This window comes from Tachyglossus aculeatus, chromosome 4, assembly GCF_015852505.1.
Source record: "Tachyglossus aculeatus isolate mTacAcu1 chromosome 4, mTacAcu1.pri, whole genome shotgun sequence".
Taxonomy (NCBI): Eukaryota; Metazoa; Chordata; class Mammalia; order Monotremata; family Tachyglossidae; genus Tachyglossus; species Tachyglossus aculeatus.
Genome location: NC_052069.1, coordinates 99,465,919 through 99,489,809, shown reverse-complemented (window position 1 = coordinate 99,489,809; position 23,891 = coordinate 99,465,919). Strand labels below are relative to the sequence as shown.

The following is a 23,891-nucleotide window of genomic DNA, read 5'->3' as shown; positions in this document are numbered from 1 at the left end:
GAGCTTTAAGTAGGAGGAGATAACTGATGGAGTGCCTTAAACACAATGGTAAAGAGTTTCTTTTTGATGTGGAAATGGATGGGTAACCATTGGAGGTTTTTGAGGAATGGGGAGGTATGGATTGGGAGGTATGGATTGGGAGGTATGGATTGAAAAGTTTTTTAAAAAAATGATCCAGGCACCCAAGTGAAGGAGGTCAGCAGGGCAGCTGATGTAGTAATCAATCAATCAATGATATTTGCCAAGTGCTTATTATGTGCAGAGCACTGTATTAGGCACTTGGGAGAGTACAATACAGAATTAGCAGTCACATTCCCTGCCCAAGGGAGGAAATGATGAGTGCTTAGATCAGCAGGGTAGTAGATTGGATGGAGAGGAAAGGGTGGATTCTAGAGATGTTGTCAAGATAGTACTGGCAGGATTTTGTGCTAGACTGATGTTTTTAAGGTGGCCACTCCTTATTGCCTCCTCACTCAAGGCCTACCTCTTAACCCACTCTCTCCATGCACTCCTCCTAACTCAGAGAACCCATACTAGAGAGAAAAAGGCAGTTCTTACAGTGGCCCAGCTCAAGCAACTCGGATCAGGAGCGCGATCATCTGGCCCTTAGTTGGTAGAGCCACACATTCAGGAAGGAACTGCCTGAGGATAATTGTATATTTAGTTTTCCATGACTTCAGACTGATGCACTGTCTAAATTGTCAAATCTTATTATAGAAACTACTTACTATCGTACTGGATTTTAATGTCATTCTCTGGAGCAGTTCCCAAAGCCCCCTGCGGGCATCAAGCGTTCAGGCTGCTTTGGACTGAAATCCTGAAGCCACTAGAGAAATGAGTAAAAGAATCAGTATTCGTGGAATCCCCAGAAGGGGATTTGAGTTTCGTTTTTTCTCTTGCTTAAGAAACTGGTAAACAAGCTAGGATCCTCTGTAACAGGCTAAGATCCCTGCCACAGAATAAAAATTCAAGATGTTTTCTAGGAATAGGTGACTGGTTGTGTGCCTTGCTTCTGAAGAATGCCAATCTACAATGGGGAAGTTCGGGAGATGTTTCAAGATCCTTGAGTTATATTGAGGGACTTTTTCCTTTTCAATTTTAATCTTATCTTTTTATAGCATCTGTTAAGTGCTTACTATGTTCCAGGCAGTTTACTAAACACTGGAGTAGGTACAAGCTAATCAGGTTGGACACAATCCATGTCCCACATGAGGCTCACGGTCTTCATCCCTGTTTTATAGATGAGGTAACTGAGGCACAGAGATGTTAAGGGACTTGCCCTAGATCACACAGTAGACAAGTGGCAGAGGCAGGATTAGAACCCATGACTTCTTGACTCCTATGCTGTATCCACTAAACCATGCTGCTTCTCCTGAAACCTTTGGCCTGACCAGGGTCCCCAGAGTATTTACAACAAACTTTGTCCTCACGGTGCATAGTTGAGCAGAATCAACACCCACATTTTCCTGTGGAAGATCAGTTAGTAAAGGATCATCACACGAGCAGGAGCCTGCATCTTCTTGAAAGATCAGGGTTAAAACTTGAGAGAAGCTGCAGGGACTGGAGTTAATCAGGGCAAAACTGGACACAATTCGCATAATGTCTTTTGACCACAGTCCAGGGTTAGGAATATAACTACTCTGAAAGTCAGAATTTATCAAAATAAAATGCTTATGGCAAGAAAAGTGTTGAGATTCTTGAGCCTGGTTTTGGAGCCAGTTGATGTGAATTTCCCTCGATCCAACTGCTGTGGAGGCATTCTCAACCCAAACTCTGAACTGAAGACGGTGATCTCAGTCACAATGTTGTTGGTCCAGGCAAGATTTAGTATCCAACAAATTCCATTGAAATGTCCAGGGAAGAGAACATACAGATCCACCTTAGCAAATCATGTTGACTTTTCGTGCCTCCTTGACTGGTTGGGAAGTGCAAATGAAGCTCATAGCTCTGGGGTGGATTCTCCCTTTGTAGAGGACAGACAAGTTTCAGTTCAGTCATGAAGCCTTCAGGACTCTAAGCTCCTTATGGTCAGGGAACATGTCTGCTAGCTCTGTTGCACTGTAATCTCCCAAGCACTTAGTTCAGTGTTCTGCACACAGTAAGCACTCAATAAAGGTGATCGATTCACTGAGAACTTGCATGAAGGAATAGATTACAACCCAGCCCACACACTTCACTCTTCTAATGTTAACCTTCTCACTGTACCTCGATCCCATCTATCTCTCCACCGACCTCTCGCCCACATCCTGCCTGTGGCCTGGAACACCCTCCCTCCTCATATCCGACAGAAAATTACTCTCCCCCATTCAAAGCCTTAATGAAGGCCCATCTCCTCCAAGAGGCCTTCCCTGACTAAGCCCTCTTTTCCTTTTCTTCAACTCCCTTCTGTATCACCCTGACTTCCTCCTTTCATTCATCCCCCCGCCCAGCTCCACAGCACTTATGTACATATCGGTAATTTACTTGTTTTATTTAAATTAATGTCTGTCTCCCTCTAAGACTGTTAGCTTGTTGTGGGCAGGGCATGTGTCTGTTTATTGTTATATCATCCACTCCCAAGCGCTTAGGACAGTGCTCTGCACAGTAAGCACTCAATAAATATGACTGACTGACTGATTATAATGACGATGCTTTGCTCAGAATCACTCTCATGCTTACATCCCTGCCAATCTAATTGCCCTAGGGCAGTAGCTGCAACAAGCAAGTAGCCAATCAAGCAATCAGCGGTATTTACTGAGAGCTTTTCCTTTGTGCTGAGCACTCTACTGAGCACTTGGGAGTGTACAGTACAACAGCATTGGCAGACACAATCCCTGCCCCCAAGGAGCTACTTTACACTCTAAGCTCTAATGTAAACAGACAGACATTAAAATAAGTTATGGTCAGGAGAAATAGTAGATTATAAGGTTATTTATGTACATGGTGTGGGGCTGGGTTGAATATCAAAGTGCTTAAGGGGTACATAGTCAAGTGCAGAGGAGAGGGCGGGTGGGGGAAATGAGGGCTTAATCAAGGAAGACCTTCTTTAGGTGATGAGAATTTAGGAGGGCTTTGAATTTGGGGAGAGTACTGGACTATCAGATATGAAGGGGGACAGAGTTCCATGCCTGAGGGAGGACTTGGGCAAGGGGTTGGCAATGAGATAGGCAGGCAGGGGCACAACACGTTGCAAATTGCACGCAATAATTTTACATTCAAAATCCATTAATGGCCAAAGTAACACTCCAGCTGATGTTGTGACTTAGCACCATGGAACTAGACTGTAAGCCCAATGTGGGCAGCGACCGTGTCTACCAACTGTGTTTTATAATGTACTCTCTGAAGCACTTAGGACAGTGCTCTGCACACAGTAAGGGCTCAATAAATACAATTGATTGATCGATGGAACTGAAGTAATAGCTGTAATAGTATTAACTGTGCACCTACTCTGGCAAAATACTGTCCTCGGCATTTAGGAAAAAAGACATGGGAGAGAGTTTGACCTAGTTCTCAACCTCCAAATAACTCAAAATCTAAGAATAAATAATAATAATAATAATAATGGCATTTGAAACATGCTTACAATAATTATTATAATAATAATAATGGCATTTATTAAGCACTTACTATATGCAAAGCACTGTTCTAAGCACTGGCATGCAAAACACTGTTTTTAAGTGCTGGGGAGGGTACAAGGTGATCAGGTTGTCCCACGTGGGGCTCACAGTCTTAATGCCCATTTTACAGATGAGATAACTGAGGCCCAGAGAAGTTAAGTGGCTTGCCCAAGGTCACTCAGCAGACGTTTGGCAGAGCCAGGATTAGGACCCAGGTCTTTCTGACTTCCAGGGCCATGCTTGTTAAGAAACAGGGAATTTATTCTGTCTAATTTATTTTAATGTTTGTCTCCCCCTGTAGCCTAATCTCCTTGTGGACAGGGGTTGTGTTTACCAGTTGTATTTTACTCCCCCACATGCTTAGTGCAGTTCCTTGCATGCAGTAAATGCTCAATAAATAGCATTAATTGAGCTGTTATGATGGAGACAGATGGAGGAGAGGATTTAGGAGTGAAGTTGAGGAGCGAAGTTTTCAACCTATTGAGCGAGTTGCTGAAGGGACATCTATGGAGATGATGCCTAGAGGCAAGAGGAAATGTGAGATTGCAGATTTGTGGAGGGATTGGGGCTAAAGAGAGAGATTTGGGAATCATCCCCTTAGAGGCGGGAGTTGAAGCCATGGGAGCATATGAGCTCCCAAGAGATTGAGTATCAAGTGAGAAGGAAAAAAGACCCAGAACAGAGCACTGAGGGACACCCACAGACAGTGGGGAGGAGGCAGAGGAAGAGCCAGAGAAAGAGACATAAGAACCGCAAGATAGAGGAGGCAAACCAAGAGACAATTGTGTCATGAAACCAAGATTAGAGAACATTACCGAAAGGAAGAAGTGGTTCAAGAAATATTAGGAAGGGGCAGAAACCATTAGATTTGGCTAGGAGGAAGTGATTGATGGTGGTCTTAGTAAAGCCAAGGTTTAACAAAGTGTTAAACTAAGTGTGTAACAAAGGTTTTACTGTGTGGTCTTAGTAAAGCCATGGATTGGAAACCAGATAGTGTAGTCGGGCAAAAAGAGTGTTTCAAAAGAGGAAGTGGAGGCATTGGATGAACCCAGTTCATTAAAGGCACGCAAGAGAGGAGAATTCTTCCCCCAGGACCCGACATTTGGACTTTAAGGCTTAGCTCCCAAGAGGCAGGAACTAAGAATTTCTGAGATGTCAAGGAGTGTAGCAGCTGATTTGGAGAGAACCATTCACTGAGAAGGTATGTGGAATAAATTGGCAAAGATTTATCTTCCATTTTTGCTGTAGAGAATTGTGTTTTATAAAGGATGCTGGGCGGGGTGGTTTCAGTAATTTATCTTTCACACTGTGTACAAAATTAAAATAAGAAACGGGCCCCAAACCCAAACCAGGCTGCCATTTTTTAGTGGTATTTGTTAAAAGCTTGGTATCTGCCAGGCACTAAAGCACTGGGTTAGATACAAGATAATTGAGTTGGACACAGTCCCTGTCTCAAATAGCCCACAAAGTCTTACAGATGATGTAACTGAGGCACAGAAAAGTTTAGTGACGTTTAGTTTCCTCTTGTCCACCAGGACTCTGGGACAACCCCAGAATAGGAGGCATAGCTACCTGATCCTTGGAGTTCTTCCTGGGATGTTGGTTTATCTTTCTGATCAGCAGAAATCCTTCTGGACTTCCTCCTTTGCCTGAGGCAATAGAGTATGTGGACAACCTCTCCCAAAGTGCACCTGGAAGAGGCTGCGATATGCTTATTCTTTAGCTGAAGAGAAACATGTGGCTACCTCAGATTGGGAAGCCATGCAAGCTGTTTAGCAATCCCATTAATCTTGGATTTGTCTTTCCAATCTAATGTCAACCTTTTCAAAGACTTGAGGAACTGGGGAGAGTTGTAATGAAGCCAGGGAGGGCCCCCAGAAGGACTGGATCCAGGAACAGAATGCAACTTCATGCCTGGCTCCCTCTTACCAAACTCCTCCTTCAAAGCTTACCCAAAAAGTCAATTCCTCCATGAGGTATTTCTTGAATAAATCCCCTAGCATCCCTGTTCACTATCTCTTCAGCCAGATCAGCATCTGTACACCACCTTCTACTCCTATCTGTTATTTATTTATCCACTTGGTTTTTTTTACTACTTCTCCTATTCTCACCCTATTTCTACTATTATATATTCATCAGTTTATATTGTAATTGAGGCATTTATTTAGCATTTACTATGTTATAAGAGCCAGGGTAGATACAGTAGTATCACAGTGGACCCAGTCCCAATCCCTTTTTTACAGGTAAGGAAACTGAGGCCCAGAAAGATTAAACTGGGGGTAAAACTGGGACTAGAACCCAGGTCTCCCAACTCCCAGTCCACAGTCTTCCCACTAGGCTACTCTGTGTTTGTATCTCCCATCAGATTACACATTCTTCAAGGACCAGAATCACATCTTTTACTTTGTCTGTTGTCCAGTCACCTACAACAATGCTTAGCAATAGGAAGTGCTCCATCGGCCCTGATGGTGATGATGATGATTGTGGAAATTCATTCATTCGGTCATATTTATTGAGCACTTACTGTGTGCAGAGCACCATACTAAGTACTTGGGAATGATGAGGGAATTTGTGACGGGCTAGTTGATAAATTTTTGAACAGTTCTAGTCTCAGAGCTGATCTGAGGCAGATGCATTAGTTCTTTTTCTTTTTGGTTTTGGGGTTTTTTTAATGGTATTTGTTAAACCTTATTCTGTGATAGGCACTGTTCTAAGCACTAGGGTACATATACTATAATCAGGTTGGACAGTCCATGTCCCATGTGGGGCTCACAATCTTAATTCCCATTTTACAGTCGAGGTAACCGAGGCACAGAGAAATTAAGTGATTTGCCCAAGGTCGCAAAGCAGACAACAGGAGAGCCACACCCATTCATGAGAAGGCGAAGATTTCTGTTTGCCGTAGTTATTTAGAAGTTTCTTACCTATGGGGTGATCCAGCATTCATCTACCAGACTGTTCAGGGCAAATCCAGGCCAATAGGAGAAATAAGGAGATGATGCCGGTGCCAGGTGTACACTATGAACCAGTAGCTAGACATCCTCTGTCTGGCTTTTATTATTGTTATCATTATTATTATTAACAATAATAATAATAACACCAACAACAATAATAATAATGGTATTTGTTAAGCATCTGCTATGTGCCAGGCACTGTTCTAAGCACTGGCATAGATACAGGATAATTGGGTTGGACACAATATCTTTCTGACATAGGGTTCACAGTCTTAATCCCCATTTTATGGATGAGGGAGCTGAAGCACAGAGAAGTTAAGTGACTTGCCCAGGTCACACAGCAAAGTGGCGGAATCGGGATTAGAACCCAGGTCCTTCTAACTCCCAGGCCCGTGCTTCATCCACTGGGCTACACTGCTTCTCAGACTTTTGCCTGATACCAGCGGTGTTTCAAAGTTTGCTCAGAGCGTGATTAAATTGGAGGCTGAAAAACGGGCTCATTGGGACGTTAATCCAGACAAGGCAACAGTGTTGCTGCTCCTGGAGACTGGTGAAAGTGGTGATGCAAGTGTTTGCCCTTGAAATAAAATCCATAACATTTGCAGTGACACTTGCAGCATTCACATTCTCCTAGATCCAAAGCTGTAGTGGTTTCAGGGGTCAGTAGTACTGGGTGTGATAATTGCCATATGTGTTCAACTTGGAATTTGTGGCTCCTTCCTTCAGAAGCAGGCTTTACCACAGGTATCCTTGCCCGTCCAAATCACCTTTTGGATTACTGTAATGGAAGGGCGATAATGGTTAGTTTGTGATCTTACAGCCTCAGAAGCTCCAACTTTAGTAACATTGCAAGATATGAAGAAATCAGGCATAAGTCTGAGACTTCTACTTTTAATGTTAAATTTCATATTTTAAATCAAACTTGTAAAATGCACAAAGAACCTTCATTCATAACTGCCCAGTCCATAGCAGCATCTATGAGTTCTCCCTGCATTATCCTACAGTGTCAGAGATTAATTTCCTTAGAATCATTGAGCATCCCCAACCCTGCTTTGTAGATAATCCCCATAACGAACACTGAGCTCTGATACACTGAAAATGTGTTTATTAGTAGTAATAATAATAATAGTATTTCATTCATTCAATCATATTTATTGAGGGTTTACCGTGTGCAGAGTGCTGTAGTAAGAGCTTGGGAAGTAAAAGTTGGCAACATATAGAGACAGTCCCTATCCAACAATGGGCTCACAGTCTAGAAGGGGGAGACAGACAACAAAAGGAAACATGTAGACAGGTGTCAAAATCTTCAGAACAAATAGAATTAAAGCTATATGCACATCATTAACAAAATAAATAGAATAGTAAATAAGTAAAATAGAGTAAAGATCTGTACAAATATATACAAGTGCTGTGGGGAAGGGAAGGAGGTAGGGCGGGGGGATGGGAAGGAGGAGAGGAAAAAGAGGGCTCAATCTGGGAAGGCCTCCTGGAGGAGGTGAGCTCTCAGTAGGGCTTTGAAGGGAGGAAGAGAGCTAGCTTGGCGGATGTGTGGAAAAAATGCGGAACACTTCACAAATTTGCGTGTCATCCTTTGTTAAGTGCTTACTATGTGCCAGGTGCTGGATACAAGCAAATCGGGTTGGACACAGTCCCTGTCCCACGTGGGACTCACAGTCTCAATCCCCATTTTACAGATGAGGTCACTGAGGCCCAGAGAAGTGAAGTGACTTGCCTAAGATCACACAGCAGACAAGTGGCAGAGCCAGGATATGAACCCATGACTTTCTGATTCCTAGGCCTGTGCTCTCTCCTGTATGCCAGGCTGCTCCTCAGGGAGCAAGGAGGTCAGCGAGGAGGCTGATGCAGTAATCAAGACAGCACAGGAAAAGTGCTTGGATCAGTGTGGAAGCAGTGTGGCTGAAGAGGGAAGGGTGGGTTTCAGCAGTGTTGTGAAGGTGGAACTGGCAGGATTTGGTGACACTAAATATGTGGGTTGAATGAGAGAGATAAATCAAAGATTACACCAAGGTTTCGTGAGATGGAGGATGGTGGTACTCTCCACAGTGAAGAGAAAATTAATGGAGGAACAGGGTTTGGGTGGGAAGATGAGTTCTCTTTTGACATGCTAGGTTTGAGATGTTGACAGAGCATCCAAGTAGAGATATCCTAAAGGCAGGAGAGGAGAGTAGAGAGGTCAGGGCTGTAGAGATAGATTTGGGAATCTTACATGTAGAGATGGTAATTGAAGCCACAGAAGCTAATGAGTTCTCCAAGGGAGTGGTTGTAGATGGAGAATAGAAGGGGACCCAGAACTGAGCCTTGAGGGACTCCCAATTTTAGGGGGGGAGGCAAAGGAGAAGCCTGAAAGAGACTGAGAAGGAACAGCCAGAGAGTTGGGAGGAAAACCAGGAGAAGATAGTGTCAGGGAAGCTGAGGTTAGGTAATCTTCCCAGGGAAGGGGATGGTCGACAGTGTCGAAGGCAGCTGAGAGTTTGAGGAGGATTAGGTTGGAGTGGAGGCCTTTGGATTTGGCAAGAAGAAGGTCACTGGTAACCTTTGAGATGTCAAGGATGATTAGAATGGTGAACACTGTATATTGCATGTTGTACTCTCCGAAGCGCTTCGTATAGTGCTCTGCACATAGTAAATATGATCAATTTGTTGATTGTTTTGAGTAGAGGACATTCTGCTGATAAGACACTTCTACTTAAATTTCTGACTGACGCTTCAAACTTAACATGTCCGAAACAGAACTTCTCATCTTCCCACCCAAGCTCTGTCTTTCCTGTGACTTTCCCATCACTTTACGCTATCCTCCCTATCTCATCAGCTTGTAACATTGGAAGTGCTTAGTACAGTGCTCTGCACACAGTAAGCGCTCAATAAATACGATTTAATGAATGAATTATCTTCGACCCATCCCTCTCATTCAACTCACATATTTCAATCTGTCACCAAATCTGTCAGTCCTCCCATTCCACTTCATCCAAACTACTTCACCATTAATCCAAGCACTTATCCTGTCCTGTCTTGATTACTGTATCAGTCTCCTTGCTGACCTCCCTGCCTCCTGTCTGTCTTAACTCCAGGCCATTCTCTACTCTATTGCCGGATCATTTTTCTACCAGAGTGTTAAGTCCATGCTTCTCCACTCCTCAAGAACTTCCAGTGGTTGTCTACCCACCAATGCATCAAGCAGAAACTCCTTGGCATTGACTTTAAAGCACTAAATCACCCTGCCCCATCCTCTTACATTGCTGATTTCCTATTAAAACTCAGCCTGCTCACTTTAGCTCCTCTAACACAGACCTACTCACTGTACCTTGATCTTGTCCATCTCACTGCTGACTCCTTGCCCACATCCTCCCTGTGTTCTGGAACTTCTTCCCCCTTAATATACGACAGACCACCACACTCCCCACCCACAAATCCTTACTAAAATTACATCTCCTCCAAGAGGCCTTCTCCAACTAAGCCCTCATTTCCCTACTGCATTGCCAATGCACTTGGTTCTATACCTTTAAGTACTTGATATTCACCTGCACCTCCCCCCCAAATCCATAATTTACTTTAATGTCTGTCTCTCCCTTCTAGATTGTAATAAGCTCCTTGTGGGCAGGGAACATGTCTACCAACTCTGTTGCATTGTACTCTACTAAACACTTAGCACAGTGTTGTGCACATGGTAAGCACTCAATAAATACCGTTGATTGATTGTTTGATTGAAGGAGGTCATCGGGGACCTTAGAGAGGACAGTTTCCATGGAGAGAAGGGAGCAGAAACCAAATTGGAGGGGGTCAAGGAAAGAATTGAAGGAGAGGAACTGGAAGCAGCAGTTGTGGAACACTCACTCAAGGTGTTTGAAGAGAAAGGAGATGGTGCAATAACTGGAGGGAGCTGTGGGGTCAAGGAAAGGTTGTTTTAGGATAGGGGAGACATGAGCATGTTTGAAAGCAGTGAAGAAGGAGTCATTGGAAAATGGATGGTTGAAGATGGCAGTCGGAGGGATGCAGGGAGGGAGAATGTGTTTTGTCAAGGTGAGATTGGATGAGGTCGTAAGGCACAAGGCACCCTCTTCCACTCTGTGCCACCGTCACTGCTTACAGAAATAATCTCTCACTTCCTTCTCAAAAATTGGGTAGGACAAAATTATGTGGTTGAGGCAGTTATGAGAGTGCATACAGTACTTAGGGGTAACAAACTGCATTTCGCTACCGTGAAGTGAATTAAGGCTTTGAAAGGCCTTCAAAGCAGCAAGCTCTCCTAGAAGGCTAGAGGGCTGCCTCCCTGTCTTGAATTTTCACACTTAGCCTTTGGCACTGGTTCTTCACCTTTATTACCAGCTTCAGTTAACCGCCTTGAAGCTGTTAGTTGAAAGAGAAATGAGGTTAAACGTAAATTCCTCTCTGTCCCTTTCTTCAGCCTTTGATCTTATTGCCAGTTCACTTACGTACTTGACATCTTCAAATGACCTCTCTTCAGGGAGATTGAAAATTAAGTTGCTGAGCTTTAAGCAAAAGGAGTACTAAGAGTTAGCCAAAACTCAGTTTCCATAAGAACCTGTTTTCCAGTTCTCCCGAACAGGATGCTACCCAAGATGTACCCAAGATATAAAGAACATAAATGAAGGATTTTTCTGTCAGGCCTGCTTTAATGTGTTTCCTTTGATATAAACATCCTCTCACATAATTATTAGTATTTATTATTGTTATCATAGTTGTTGATTATGATAATTATAATAATAATGTGTGTTAAGAGCTTACTGGGTGTCAAGGACCATACTAAATGCTGAGAGACAAGAAATCAGGTCGGACATAGTTCCTGTTCTACACGGGCTTCGCAGTCTATTGAATCCCCATTGTATAGATGAGTAAACTGAGGCACAGAGAAGGTAAGTGACTTACCTAAGGTCACACAGCAGGCAAGTGGCAGAGCTGGGATTAGAATTCAGGTCCCCTGAGTTCTCAGAGTTCTCAGGTCCTCAGGTGATTAAAAGTGGCAGTACCTCTTTCCACTAGGCCATTTTGCTTCTCTAAATCAAAAGTCTGACTTTATCAAATTTGATTGGTTTAATCCAGATTTGTTTCTTTGGAGCCATTTACAATATAAAATAACTGCGTATTTTACAGCATCTTAGGTTGATTTACATTGAAATATCTAGAAATTGAGTTATATAGAGCTATATTTTAAATGGTATTTTCTACACAAAGTAGGGCAGAAAGACAGCTAGAAATGAGACAGCGTGGCTCAGTGGAAAGAGCCCGGGCTTGGGAATCAGAGGTCATGGGTTCTAATCCCAGCTCCGCCACTTGTCAGCTGTGTGACATTGGGCAAGTCACTTCACTTCTCTGTGCCTCAGTTACCTCATCCGTAAAATGGGGATTAAGACTGTGAGCCCCCCATGGGACAACCTGATTATCTTGTATCCTCCCCAGCACTTAGAACAGTGCTTTGCACAAAGTAAGCGCTTAACAAATGCCATTATTGTATTATAATTACAGTGAATTTCTTGGATCCTTTTCTGGCCAATCTTAACCTGGTTCTTTCCCTTCTGTCAGCCCCACAGGGCCATGCAGCTGTACGTTAGGGAATTCAACTGGCGTCATCACCATGGAGGGGCCTTTAAGAAGAAAAACATTATTGAAGGAAGGCAGGAAGCCTGCGGTGAGTACAGATTTATTGGAGGTGAAGAACTTTTAGAATTAAGATTAGAGAAGCAGTGTGGCCTCGTGGATAGAGCTCAGGCCTGAGAGTCAGAAGGACCTGGGTTCTAATCCCAATTCCGCCACTTGTGAGCCCCGTGTGGAACAGGGACTCTGTCCAATCTGATTTGCTTGTATCCACCCCAGTGCTTAGTACAGTGCTTGGCACATAGTAAGTGCTTAACAAATACCACAATTAATGACCAGCAAAGAGCCACTCTTTATTTAGAATTAAACACAGTTTGTATCATGTTGAATTATCAGGAAAAGTTAGGATGGCCATAGCCCAGAAACCTTCTAGCTGAACCACGGGTCAGCGTCATCACCATAGACTCTCTTCATACTTGAAGATGATTTGTGAGGCAAAGACATGGCTGGAAAAACACAAGGATCTCCAGATTTTTCTATCTGAAGTTAATTTTCCCCTCCCTTCTGCTCATGTTTCTCCCCTCCTCTCCAGAAAAGGTGCCATCTCTCAGTCTGTCATCTTTTTATTGGGGTCCCCACCCACCCTAATAATAATAATGATAGCATTTGTTAAGCGCTTACTATGTGCAGAGCACTGTTCTAAGCGCTGGGGGGGATATAACGTGATCAGGTTGTCCCACGTGGGGCTCACAGTCAATCCCCGTTTTACAGATGAGGGAACTGAGGCCCAGAGAAGTCAAGTGACCCGCCTAAGGTGACACGGCAGACATGTGGCGGAGCCGGGATTCGAACCCATGACCTCTGACTCCAAAGCCCGGGCTCCTTCCACTGAGCCACGCTGCTTCTCCCTAATGAAAGGGCTGTCCTGCCTCTTGTAGGTCTCAGCCCTGGGTGAGCTGCTGGGCCTGTGAGAACTCTGCCACCCTCAGCATCTCAGGTTCCTCTGTCTCTCAGTTGGTTAACTTTATTTACTGAGCACTTACTGTGTGCCGAGCACTCTACTAAATGCTTCGGAGAATACAGTATAACAATAAACAGATACATTCCCTGCCCACAGTGAGCTTACAGTCAAGAGGGGGACACAGACATTAATATAAATAAATTACAGGTGTGGGGAAGCAGCGTGGCATAGTGGATAGAGCATGAGCCTGAGAGTCAGAAGGTCACGGGTTCTGGTCCCAGCTCCGCCGCTTGTCTGGTGTGTGGCCTTGGGCAAGTCATTTCACTTCTCTGTGCCTGTTACTTCATCTGTAAAATGGTGATTGAGACTGTGAGCCCCACATAGGACATGGACTGCGTCCAACCCAATTTGTTTATATCCACCCCAGCGCTTAGTACAGTGCCTGGCACATAATAAGTGCTTAACAAATACCATGATTATTATTAGTAGTAGGATTATTATTATTACATAAGTGCTGTAGGGCTTGGGGGTGAATAAAGGGCAGCACTGTCCTTCCACAGACCCCCAATATTCCCCCACAACCTCCTCCTCTTAGCATGGTGGGTGTCAAGAAGGGGCAGTCATCCTGTGGTTCCTCCTAGTTTTCAACTGCCACTGTTGGAGACCTGATTTTACTATCATGGTTTCAATTACCATCTCAACATAGGTGTATCTTGCCCACCCTGGTCTCTGTCCTTCTCTGCAGTCCCACAATTTCTCCTGCCTTCAGTATATCTCTATTTGGACATCCCACTGACATCTCAAACTTAGCATGTCCACAGCAGAACTCCCTATTTTTCCCACATAAATCATGTCCTTCCCCTGTCATTCGTATCGCAGTCAACACCACCATCCTCACTGTCACAAACACGAAACGTTGGCTTTATCCTCAACTCATCTCTCTCATTCAACCCACATATTTAATCTATCAGCAAATCAGTCCTTTTCACCTTCACAGCATCCCTAAAATCCACCCTTTCCACTCCATCCAAACGGCTGATCCAAGCACTTATTCCATCCCACCTTGACTCTGCATCAGCCTCTTTGCTGACCTCCCTGCCTCCTGTCTCTCCCCTCTCCAGTCCATACTTCACTTGACTCTTGGATCACTTTTCTGAGAAACCATTCGATCCAGATCTCCGCTCTCCTAAGAAACCTCCATTGGTCGCCCATCCATATCTGCATCAAACAGACACTTCCTTACCTTTGACTTTAAGGCACTCAATCAGCTTGATCCCTCATACCTTACCTAGCTGATTACTCCAACCCAACCCACACACTTTACTCCTCTAGCACTAACCTACACGTTATACCTTGATCAAGTCCGTCTTGCTGCCAACCATTTGCCCATGTCCTCCCTTTGGCCCGGAACTCCTTCCCCCTCCAAATATGCCAAACCAACTATTCTCCCCTCCTTCAAAGCCTCATTCAGGTCACTCTTCCTCCAAGAAGCCTTTCCTGACTGGGCCTTCATTTCTCCCATTCCCCCTCCCTGCAATTACTTATGCCCTTGCTCTGTATCCACCCCAGTGCTCAGTACAGCCCTTAAGCCCTTACCCCAGTCCCACAGCACTAAGGTACACATCTTTGTATTTTCCCATTCCCCTATCAGTAATTTACTTCAGTGTCTGTCTCCCCGTATTGACTATGAGCTCCTTACGGCCAGGGAACATGTCTACCTACTCTACTGTATTGTTCTCTCCCAAGTGCCTAGTATAGTGCTCAGTACACAGTAACATTCAAGAAATATCACTGATTGAGTGATTGATGGATCTGAGAAAGATCCATAATCCTCTGAGAATGAAAGCTACATAGAAGGATCCCTTGCAAATTAATCCTTCCCAGGATCACATTGGTTTTTTCATTAGTAATAATTATTAGTGATAATAATAATGGTATTTGTTAAGCGCTTACTATGTGCCAAGCACTGTACTGAGCCCTGGGGTGGACACAAGTGAATCGAGTTGGACACAGTCCCTGTCCCATGTGAGGCTCACAGTCTCAATTCTGATTTTACAGATAAGGAAACTGAGGTACAGAGAAGTGAAGTGACTTGCCCAAGGTCACACAATAGGCAAGTGATGGAGCCGGGATTAGAACCCATGATTTTCTGACTCAGGCCCCATGCCAAGCTGATTTTCTTGGATACGCAGTTTAAGGTCCTCTGTGGCTCCAGATCCCTATCTGCTGCCTAGATTCTCTGCTAAAGTCAGGTCGCTGGGGGTCAAGGAGAATGTTTGAAAGAAATGGACCCAGACAGAATAGATGGGCATATTTGAGCACTTTGTAGGAGAAACAAAGAAATTAAGGATTACCTGGAAAGGTTGGGGAAATCAAAGAAAGGGAAAACTTGAGGCCGAAGGGGAGAGGAAGAAATTGATATTGACAGAGAGGGAGCAGATGAAGACTGAGCAGGCCACAGGTGAAGGAGTTCACATTCAGAAGGAGAAGGAGCATCTTCTCTGAGGCTGTTGGGAAAGGGAAGGTGAAGGAATGGGAAAATATAAGGGTACGTACATTAGTGCTCTGGGACTGGGGTGCGTATCCAGTGTTTAAGGGGTACAGAGCAATTGCATAAGTAACAGAAGGAAGGGGTGAATATGAGAAATGAGGGCCTAGTCAGGAAAGGCCTCTTGGAGGAGGTGTGACCTCAAGGAGGGGAGAGCAGTGGTCCGGCATAGATGGAGGGGGAAGGAGTTCCAAGCCAAAGGGAGGATTTGTGTAGAGGGTTGGCAGCAAGACAGACTTGGTTGAGGTACAATGCATAGGTTGGTGTTAGGGGAGCAAAGTTTGTGGGTTGGGCAGATAGGATTCATGAAGGCACGGGGTCCACACAGATTTACAGAGATTCTTTTCACCCAGATTCCATGTGCGATACCTAGCAGTGGGCATTGGGAAGACAGATATATGCACCAATCAACTAAATGTATTGAGCACCTTTTGTGTACAGAGTACTGTACTAAGCTCATGGAAGAGTGCAATAGAATTGATGGAATCTTCCTTGGTAGGGATGGCAGCATACCTACACTGGAGTTAGTAGATTCAATCCCTTCCCTCAGAAGTTTACACTCTAGTAGGGAAGACAGACAAAAAATTAATGTTTAGGTATGAGGAAGAAGGAAAGCCAGAAGCTTACAGGGTGGCATAAGGCATAGTCTTTGGTGGATAGTGACCAACTCTTTCTCCATTTCCTCTGAAGACAGAACACAGAGGCAATGGCATTAGTTGCTGCAGGAGGAATTGGGGTTCAGAATGAATGAAAATGTTTAACCCTAGCATTAGCAACCTGGTTAGGTCTCATAGGTGGTGGCTGAATCTTGTTCCCCAGAGATCTTTCAGGATCGAATCAGACAGGACTGGTATAAGTGCCATACTATCTAAAGGAAGCAGTATGAACTTGGTTATGTCAAGAGGCCATCACAACCTTGTCATCCCATAAAATATGATTCGTCCATTTCTGAGTTTCTATAGTCATCATGGTGCAATAAGTCAATCAGTCATATTTATGGATTGCTTGACTGTGTGCAGAGTACTGTACTAAGCATTTGGGAGAGTACAGTATAACAGTATACAGTATACTTGACACCTGTCCACATGTTTTGTTTTGTTGTCTGTCTCCCCCTTCTAGACTGTAAGCCTGTTGTTGGGTAGGGACCGTCTCTATATGTTGCCAACTTGTACTTCTAAAGCGCTTAGTACAGTTTTCTGCACACAGTAAGCACTCAATAAATATGATTGAATGAATGAATGAATAAACAGAGTTGGTAAATACATTCCCTGCCCAGAAGGAGCTTACAGTCTAGATGTTAGGAGGCATTTGTTCTCTGGTGTACGCTCTGTTTGAAACAACAAATGCTTCTTTTTTAAAAAATTACCATTTGTTTTCGCTCTTCAGCTTCCCTCTTGGAGTAGGTACTGGGTAACCCTTTCAGGATCGACTCTTCTCTATTATGGAGCCAAGTCTTTAAGGGGAACGGATAGAAAACATGTAAGTAAAGAATGAGCTTATTCTAAAAGATGATTCCTTTGTTGTTGCCATTGTAGACTTCTGCTTCCAAGGTGATTTTAATACAACTTCCAGAGGAGCAGGGTCCACAGTCTGTCTTCAGTTTTTGAGTGTGCAAAGCTCATGCAAAATTTTACAAAACGCTTTTTGACCTAGACAGTTTGTCTACTCCAGTGATGAATTTGCCATATGGAGAAAAATGAAAGTCGCCCATAATCACTGTGTTGGTCTCTTCAACAGCAGCGTGCCTAGTGGCCTGAGAGTCAGGAGACCTGGGTTGTAATCCTGGCTATGTCATTTGCCTGCTGAGTGACCTTGGGCAAATCACTTAATTTCTCTGTGCCTCAGTTTCTTCATCTTCTTCTTCTTCTCCTACTTAGACTGTGAACCCCCTGTGGGACAGGAACTGCACCTGACTTCATTATCTTGTATCTTCAAATCCAACACTTAGTACAGTGTTTGGTACACAGCATTTTAAAAATATCATTATTATTATTATTATTAATATCATCATTATTATTTCAGTACAAATCTACACCCGGAAAAAAAGTCTCCATTGTAGGCTGGATGGTGCAGCTGCCTGATGATCCTGATCATCCTGATATTTTCCAGCTTAACAACCCTGATAAAGGTCAGCAGTTGGGTTTGCTTTGTGTTTCATAGGCTACTTCTGCCTTGCAGTATCCCAAATAAAGAAGGTTTTGAGGAATGCAGGATTTTTGATAACATAATATTAGTTTCTGTTTCTCGCACCTAGGTAGGCAGAAGGAAAGGTGCATGATCATAAGTAAAGGTAGTTAACACATGGCCCATATCAGGAGGTCATGAGACATGTCTTCTAGGAATGTTCTTGTGATCCCCTCACTCACAAACTAGCCTCACCAGAGTCAAGACACAAAATAGGGGAGGACTTGAGAATCCCAAGGTAGAAACTCAAATTACTACAGAAAACCGGAGTTGAAACAAAATTCTTATTTCAGTGTATACTTAGAAGCACTTACTACAGTGCTCTGCACACAGTAAGCGCTCAGTAAATACGATTAAGTGAATGAAGACTCTTCGCATGTTGCAAACAATACAAAATAGCATCTCACTCTATTAATATAAGAAACCCAGCAGTGACTGTAAATGAAGAAGTTCCCAAATTTTTTATGCCTGAGCGTCTTTGATCTTGGGATCTATGGGTTCTGTGGGAAGAATGGCCTAATGGGTAGAGCATGTGCCTCGGAGTCAGAAGGACCTGGGTTCTAATCCTGGCTCCATCACTTGTCTGCTGTGTGACCTTGGGAAGTCACGTCACTTCTCTGTGCCCCAGTTACCTCATCTGTAGAATGGGGATTAAGACTGTGAGCCCCAAGTGGGGCGTGGACTGTGTCCAACCTGATTATCTTGTATCTACCCCAGAGCTTAGTTCAGTGCCTGGCACATAGTAAGCATTTAACAAGTTCAATTTGAAAAGAAAAAAAGCAGCATAAAAATTACACCTGGGGGCCTCGTTATTAATGAGTGGTTGAACAAGGGGAGCAGTCAAAATTCCTGCCATCCCACGAACTAGGAGAAGCAGCATGGTTTAGTGGAAAGAGCACTGGCCTAGGAATCAGAGGACCTGGGTTCTATTCCCGGCTCTGCCAATTGCTGGTTGTGTGACCTTGGCAAGTCACTTAATTTCTTTGTACCTCCATTTCCTCAACTGTAAAACAAAGGTCCCATGCCCGTTCCCCCTCCTACGTAGACTGTGAACCCCATGCGACACAGGGACTGTGTCCATCCTGATTAACTTGTATCTACCTCAGTGCTTTGAACAGTGCTTGGCACATAGTAAACACTTAACAAATCCCATAATAATAATAATAATAATGATAATGGTCTCAGCTCTCTGAAACACAAGTGCATAATGGGTAATGTGAACAGGAGATTTTCCTCCCTGAACTACTAACTCAAATGCAATTCAGCTACCAACCCGGGAGGTAGGTAGGTGCAGTATTTGAAGGAGATTGATTTCTGAATTTTCATGTGCATTACCTAATTGCTCCCTCCCCTTGCTTGGCAGGCAATGTTTACAAGTTTCAGACTGGTTCAAGGTTTCATGCAATACTGTGGCACAAGCATTTGGACGATGCATGTAAAAGCAACAGGCCTCAGGTAAGGCCACCCCCCACCCCAGGCCATCAGTCAGTCAGTCATATTGACTGAGCGCTCACTGTGTGCAGGGCACTGTATTAAGCGCTGGGGAGAGTACAGTATGGTAGCACAGGAACAACAGCCCCTGGGAAGTGCAGAGGCCATACCCATGCTACCCAGGGATGATGCTTTGTCCAAGGGCCTCCGGGGGCTTCGAAGTCCATCAGGGCAGAGGCAAACACGTCCACAGGGCCCTTGCTGCCCCTCCACCACCTGTTTGAGGCTGGGTTCGGTGCAACTCCCCTGAAAGAACAATCAGGGTCAGGTCTCGTATGGAATCCATACTCATCGGGCTTGGCTTGGGCAGGCCGGGGCTAGACCGGGCCTCGTAACTGTAAATAAAGCCAGAGTCTTTATTTACAACGTTCAGTCCCTTCTCAGAAGCTCCAAATTGGCGGCCGCTGCGGCTTCTAGCGATCCCCAGGGCTCAGCCTCCCAAGGGCCAAAGCTTCTCTTAACCAGAGAAGAATCTCTTCGCTTGGCAGGTAGAAACCCTAAAGTCTTTCCCACAGCTGTCTGGCTTCTGGAAAGCCACCTGCAACTATATCCTAGCCCACATTTCAAACAAGGGCTCTTCTGCTGCAGAAGTGCTAGATCCCAAAATACGTGGCTTAAAAATGCCCTTTATTTTATGTATTGCTCCATTTTCTGCTTTGAGGGTCTCGCCTCCAACTCTCTTTCCTTTGCCTCTCTCCTGTTCTTCCTTAACAAGCTATGGATGGTGCCTCTGCCCCCCTCCAGAATGGCCTCCACACTCTTTCCTGTTGGTTCTCAGGACTCAAGAGTTTCTCCTTTGGTGATTTTCAGCCCTCCCACCATTCCCAGACTGCAGCCCAACAATGAGCTGCTGGGAAACAGCTTGGCCCACCTACCTTTGGGGGTGAAGCGTAGATCTGGAGTCAAGGATTATAACCCAGGTCTCTTTTCTTTTCCAGGTACCTGCCAACCTTATGTCATTTGAATAACTGTCGGCAGATCTTGGTGTGATTCAAAAGTGCCAAACTGCAGGATGGGGAATACCACACGTGTGCGTGCATGCGCGCGTGCACGCACACACACACACACATACACACACACACAGAAGAGATCACTTCTTGCGAGCCAGCTGTCAGATAGACTCACTTCTGCACCATTTGGTGAAACTCAAAAGTGATTCTGTTGAGAGCGAATGTTGCCCTTAGAACTCGGAGAATGTCCCATGCACTGAACAGACAATGATATTTCAGACGGTGTAAATCTAGATATGAGGAAAAGATGAACTCAGTTGCAGGATCTGCAAACCGTGGACTTTAACGTTGTGGTCAGCGACAACTGTGGCAATTGTTGGACCACAAACTGTGTTTCACATCCTCTGCCTATTCTCTTTTTTAACCCGCTCTTTCTATTGTGAAGCTGCTTTCTGTGACTGAAGACATTTAGCCCATGTTGGGTTTTCAATTCTTTCTAATGCACAAAATGATTGACAGTGTTAACTTGCTGCAAAGTGTCAATTAGAATAGAAAATTGTGGAACAACATTTTTATAACCTCAGTGCACTGAGCTGCTTGGCAATGTGGCTGCGTCAGATTTCGAATCAAACCCTCACGGACACTTCTGCTGGGGGCGGTTTGAGCTGTTTGGAACCATGTATTTTGGCACAAGATTTGCGACATAACTTATTTCATTTTCTTGATGGAGCTGCTTAGAATTTAAAAAGGACTGTCTGAACAAGGTAAGGGTCCACCGGCAGTTAGAACTCACTTTGCTTGACACCTATTCTTCGGTTCTTTTATTCCCAAAAGACAAAAATGCCTTAAATCGTGTCTCAGTTTTGTTTCCTGTGGGTGCTACTCATCTGAGACGCCAGTTCCCCCGGGGTTTCTTGTGACTTGGTGTCCTGGGGCCTTAGCAACATTTTAGGTCTTCCAAGTCGGGTGCCCCGACCCCTTAGAACTGAAGGTTGGGCTGTGACCCTCCCATCCCCGCTCCTCCCCTCGTTCATCTGCCAGTCCGTGGTCTTTCTTGAGGACTCGCCCTGTGCCAAACACTGTGCTAGGCACTTGGGAGAGTACAGTAGAGTTCGGCGATATGATCCCTACCCTCGAGGAGCTTGTGATCTAGAGGGTGATCTGGATATCCCCTGCCTTGCCCTCTCGCCGCCACCCCCGTCCCCACCTTTCCCTGCACAGTCCTCTCGTGGAGATTCCCTGCTGGATTCAGAGTCTGACCAGGGTAGCGTGAAAGTGGGCAAGGAGCCTCACGGCACAGGGACAGGAGGGGGATGACGAACCCCTCCGAGGTGAGGATGAGGGGCTTCCCCTCACTGGGCGCTGAGCTCACTCCCGGGTCTTCACTGATGGACGTTGGTGTGGCAGTGTCTAATCACACCGAGTCCCGATCCCTATTCCCCTGACTGCTGCCCCAGATCAATACCAAAAACCAGTCACCAGCAAACCTGCCATCCATCAGCCCCAGGAGGAGAGTTGGGGTGAACTGGGAGTCGGGAGCGGGGCCCCAGGTCCCTGTTGTGCCAAGGCCATGAGCTCGCTCTTCCCGTGCCAGCCAGCCACTGTCGGAGCGGCCAACGGTGCGCACTGCCAGAAAAGCATTCTCCATCTCCCTTCATATAATAATAATAATAATAATAATAATAACAAAAAAAGCAGTGGCCAAGTGAAAAGGGCACAGGCCTGGGAATCAGAAGGTCATGGGTTCTAATCCCGGCTCCGCCACTTGTCTATGGTGTAACCTTGGGCAAATCACTTCACTTCTCTGGGCCTCAGTTACCTCATCTGGAAAATGGGGATTGAGACTGTGAGCCCCACGTGGGACAACCTGACCACCTTGTATCTACCCCAGTGCTTAGTACAGTGCTTGGCACATAGTAAACGCTTAATAAATACTATTATTATTATTATTATTATTATTATCATCATCATTAATACCTTCTCTGAACCAATGGAGAGGGCGGTTTTGTTTGATAAAGAGAGATTTTTTTTCATTTGCAATGCTGAATTCCTCAATGTTTCCATTTACGGTATTGTTTTTGGTTTGTTTTCTCAATGGCTATGTCGTAATCTTGAAAATGAAACTCTTAAGTGAACAGCTTTTTTTAAAAAAAGACAGAACTTCTGGACCCTGAAAGGAGAAAATAGCCGGGCTTCGGGATATGCTGGATTGGGCATCAAACTCGTGTGATTGTTCATCCTGTTGGGGTGTAATGTACAAAGACCGCTTGTATAGGTTTTAAAAAATGCAGTTCCTCTAGTGAGTCGATCACCATTAGAATTTGATTATCAGTGGAAATCATCAGTAAATAGTAATGGTTTATAGAAGGATTGAATGCTTCTGTAAAAACCTGTGACTGCAAGAAATGCCAGGCTGGGTCAGACCAGGGGTTCCATCTAGCCCAGCATCCTGTCTTCGATAGTGGAGGGGCCAAAAGATGCTTGGACTGTGAGCCCACTGTTGGGTAGGGACTGTCTCTATTTGTTGCCAACTTGTACTTCCCAAGCGCTTAGTACAGTGCTCTGCACACAGTAAGCGCTCAATAAATACGATTGATGATGGTGATGCTTGGGGGAACACAATGATGGCTGCCCTCCTTGGCCCGAGTTCTACTGGTTAGGGATGGAACATCTAACAACCCTCTAGTATTCCAGTAAAATTCCATGATCACTGGTTCCTTTCTGAGGAATTATTTTTGAAAGAATGGTATTATTCTGCCAAGAGAAAATAAAAATAGTACAGAGGAGTTTCCTATTTAAGTTGCCCAGAGAGTTTAGGAGAATAAACGTATTGTTCACACACAGTCAATTATGTTTACCTGTGAGTTTAGCTGAGGCAGATTGCTGAGCTTTCATCAGCTTCCAGCTAGCCTTCCTCCACAATGTCCCTGTATTATCCTGTCCAGTGTCCAGTCCCACATACCCCTGCAAGCCAGCCAAGGCCCCAGCCATTTCTGGAACACTTCTTCTCTCCCTTAGCAGAGAGGATGGAGAGGTCACTGTGTTTGTGTATTCACTGTCTCCTTGTGTGGTGGGAGGGCGGGGGGATGTGGAGCGACTGCCAAACAGAGCTTTACAAATCAACATGCAGAGGTTTAATTAAATCTCCAAAAGGTATATTATGAAAAAATTGTGCTCTAATGACCAGCCCGTCCAAGTTAAACCATATTTGAAGCTCCAGTGTTGATGTGAATTTGATTCATCCCATTAGGTGAAACAACCAGCGGTGAGCCTCTATATCCATCAGCTCTTTCTTGAATTTCTTTGTTTTATAGGACAGAAGCAAGGATCTTATTGTAACTTTAAAATGAAATACATGTGCATTCTTTCCTTGTCTGATTCATACTGCACTACTCCTAATTCTGTATTAACCTAACTACGGCTCCAATTTTTAGGTGTGGGACGACTCTGCTGAACAGTTTACCCTTCAGATGAAAATCCACTGGATGAGGCAAATATTTTCCATTGTAGTAAGCCAAAGACAGAAAATAACTAAGGCTCACAAATACTTGTCAGTTCTTGAAGGTAACACTTCCCCTCTGAATTTGTATTTTTAAGAATAGGAGTGTGTTACGTAACACTCAAAAATCCTAAAAG

The 23,891-nt window shown here is 44.5% G+C and overlaps 1 protein-coding gene across 4 annotated transcripts in view; it reads left to right on the top strand.

The window, feature by feature from the left end:
* RALGPS1 (Ral GEF with PH domain and SH3 binding motif 1) overlaps window positions 1-21,905 on the top strand; it is a 479,351-nt gene extending 457,446 nt beyond the window's left edge. For all 4 annotated transcript variants that reach the window (XM_038744645.1, XM_038744644.1, XM_038744643.1 and 1 more), the window contains 5 exons: window positions 12,110-12,215; window positions 17,017-17,109; window positions 17,653-17,758; window positions 19,178-19,269; window positions 20,244-21,905. In XM_038744645.1, the coding sequence (XP_038600573.1) occupies window positions 12,110-12,215; window positions 17,017-17,109; window positions 17,653-17,758; window positions 19,178-19,269; window positions 20,244-20,273 (427 nt within the window). In that variant the 3' untranslated portion in view covers window positions 20,274-21,905. The remainder of the gene's footprint in view (window positions 1-12,109; window positions 12,216-17,016; window positions 17,110-17,652; window positions 17,759-19,177; window positions 19,270-20,243) is intronic.
* The last annotated feature ends 1,986 nt before the right edge of the window (window positions 21,906-23,891 follow it).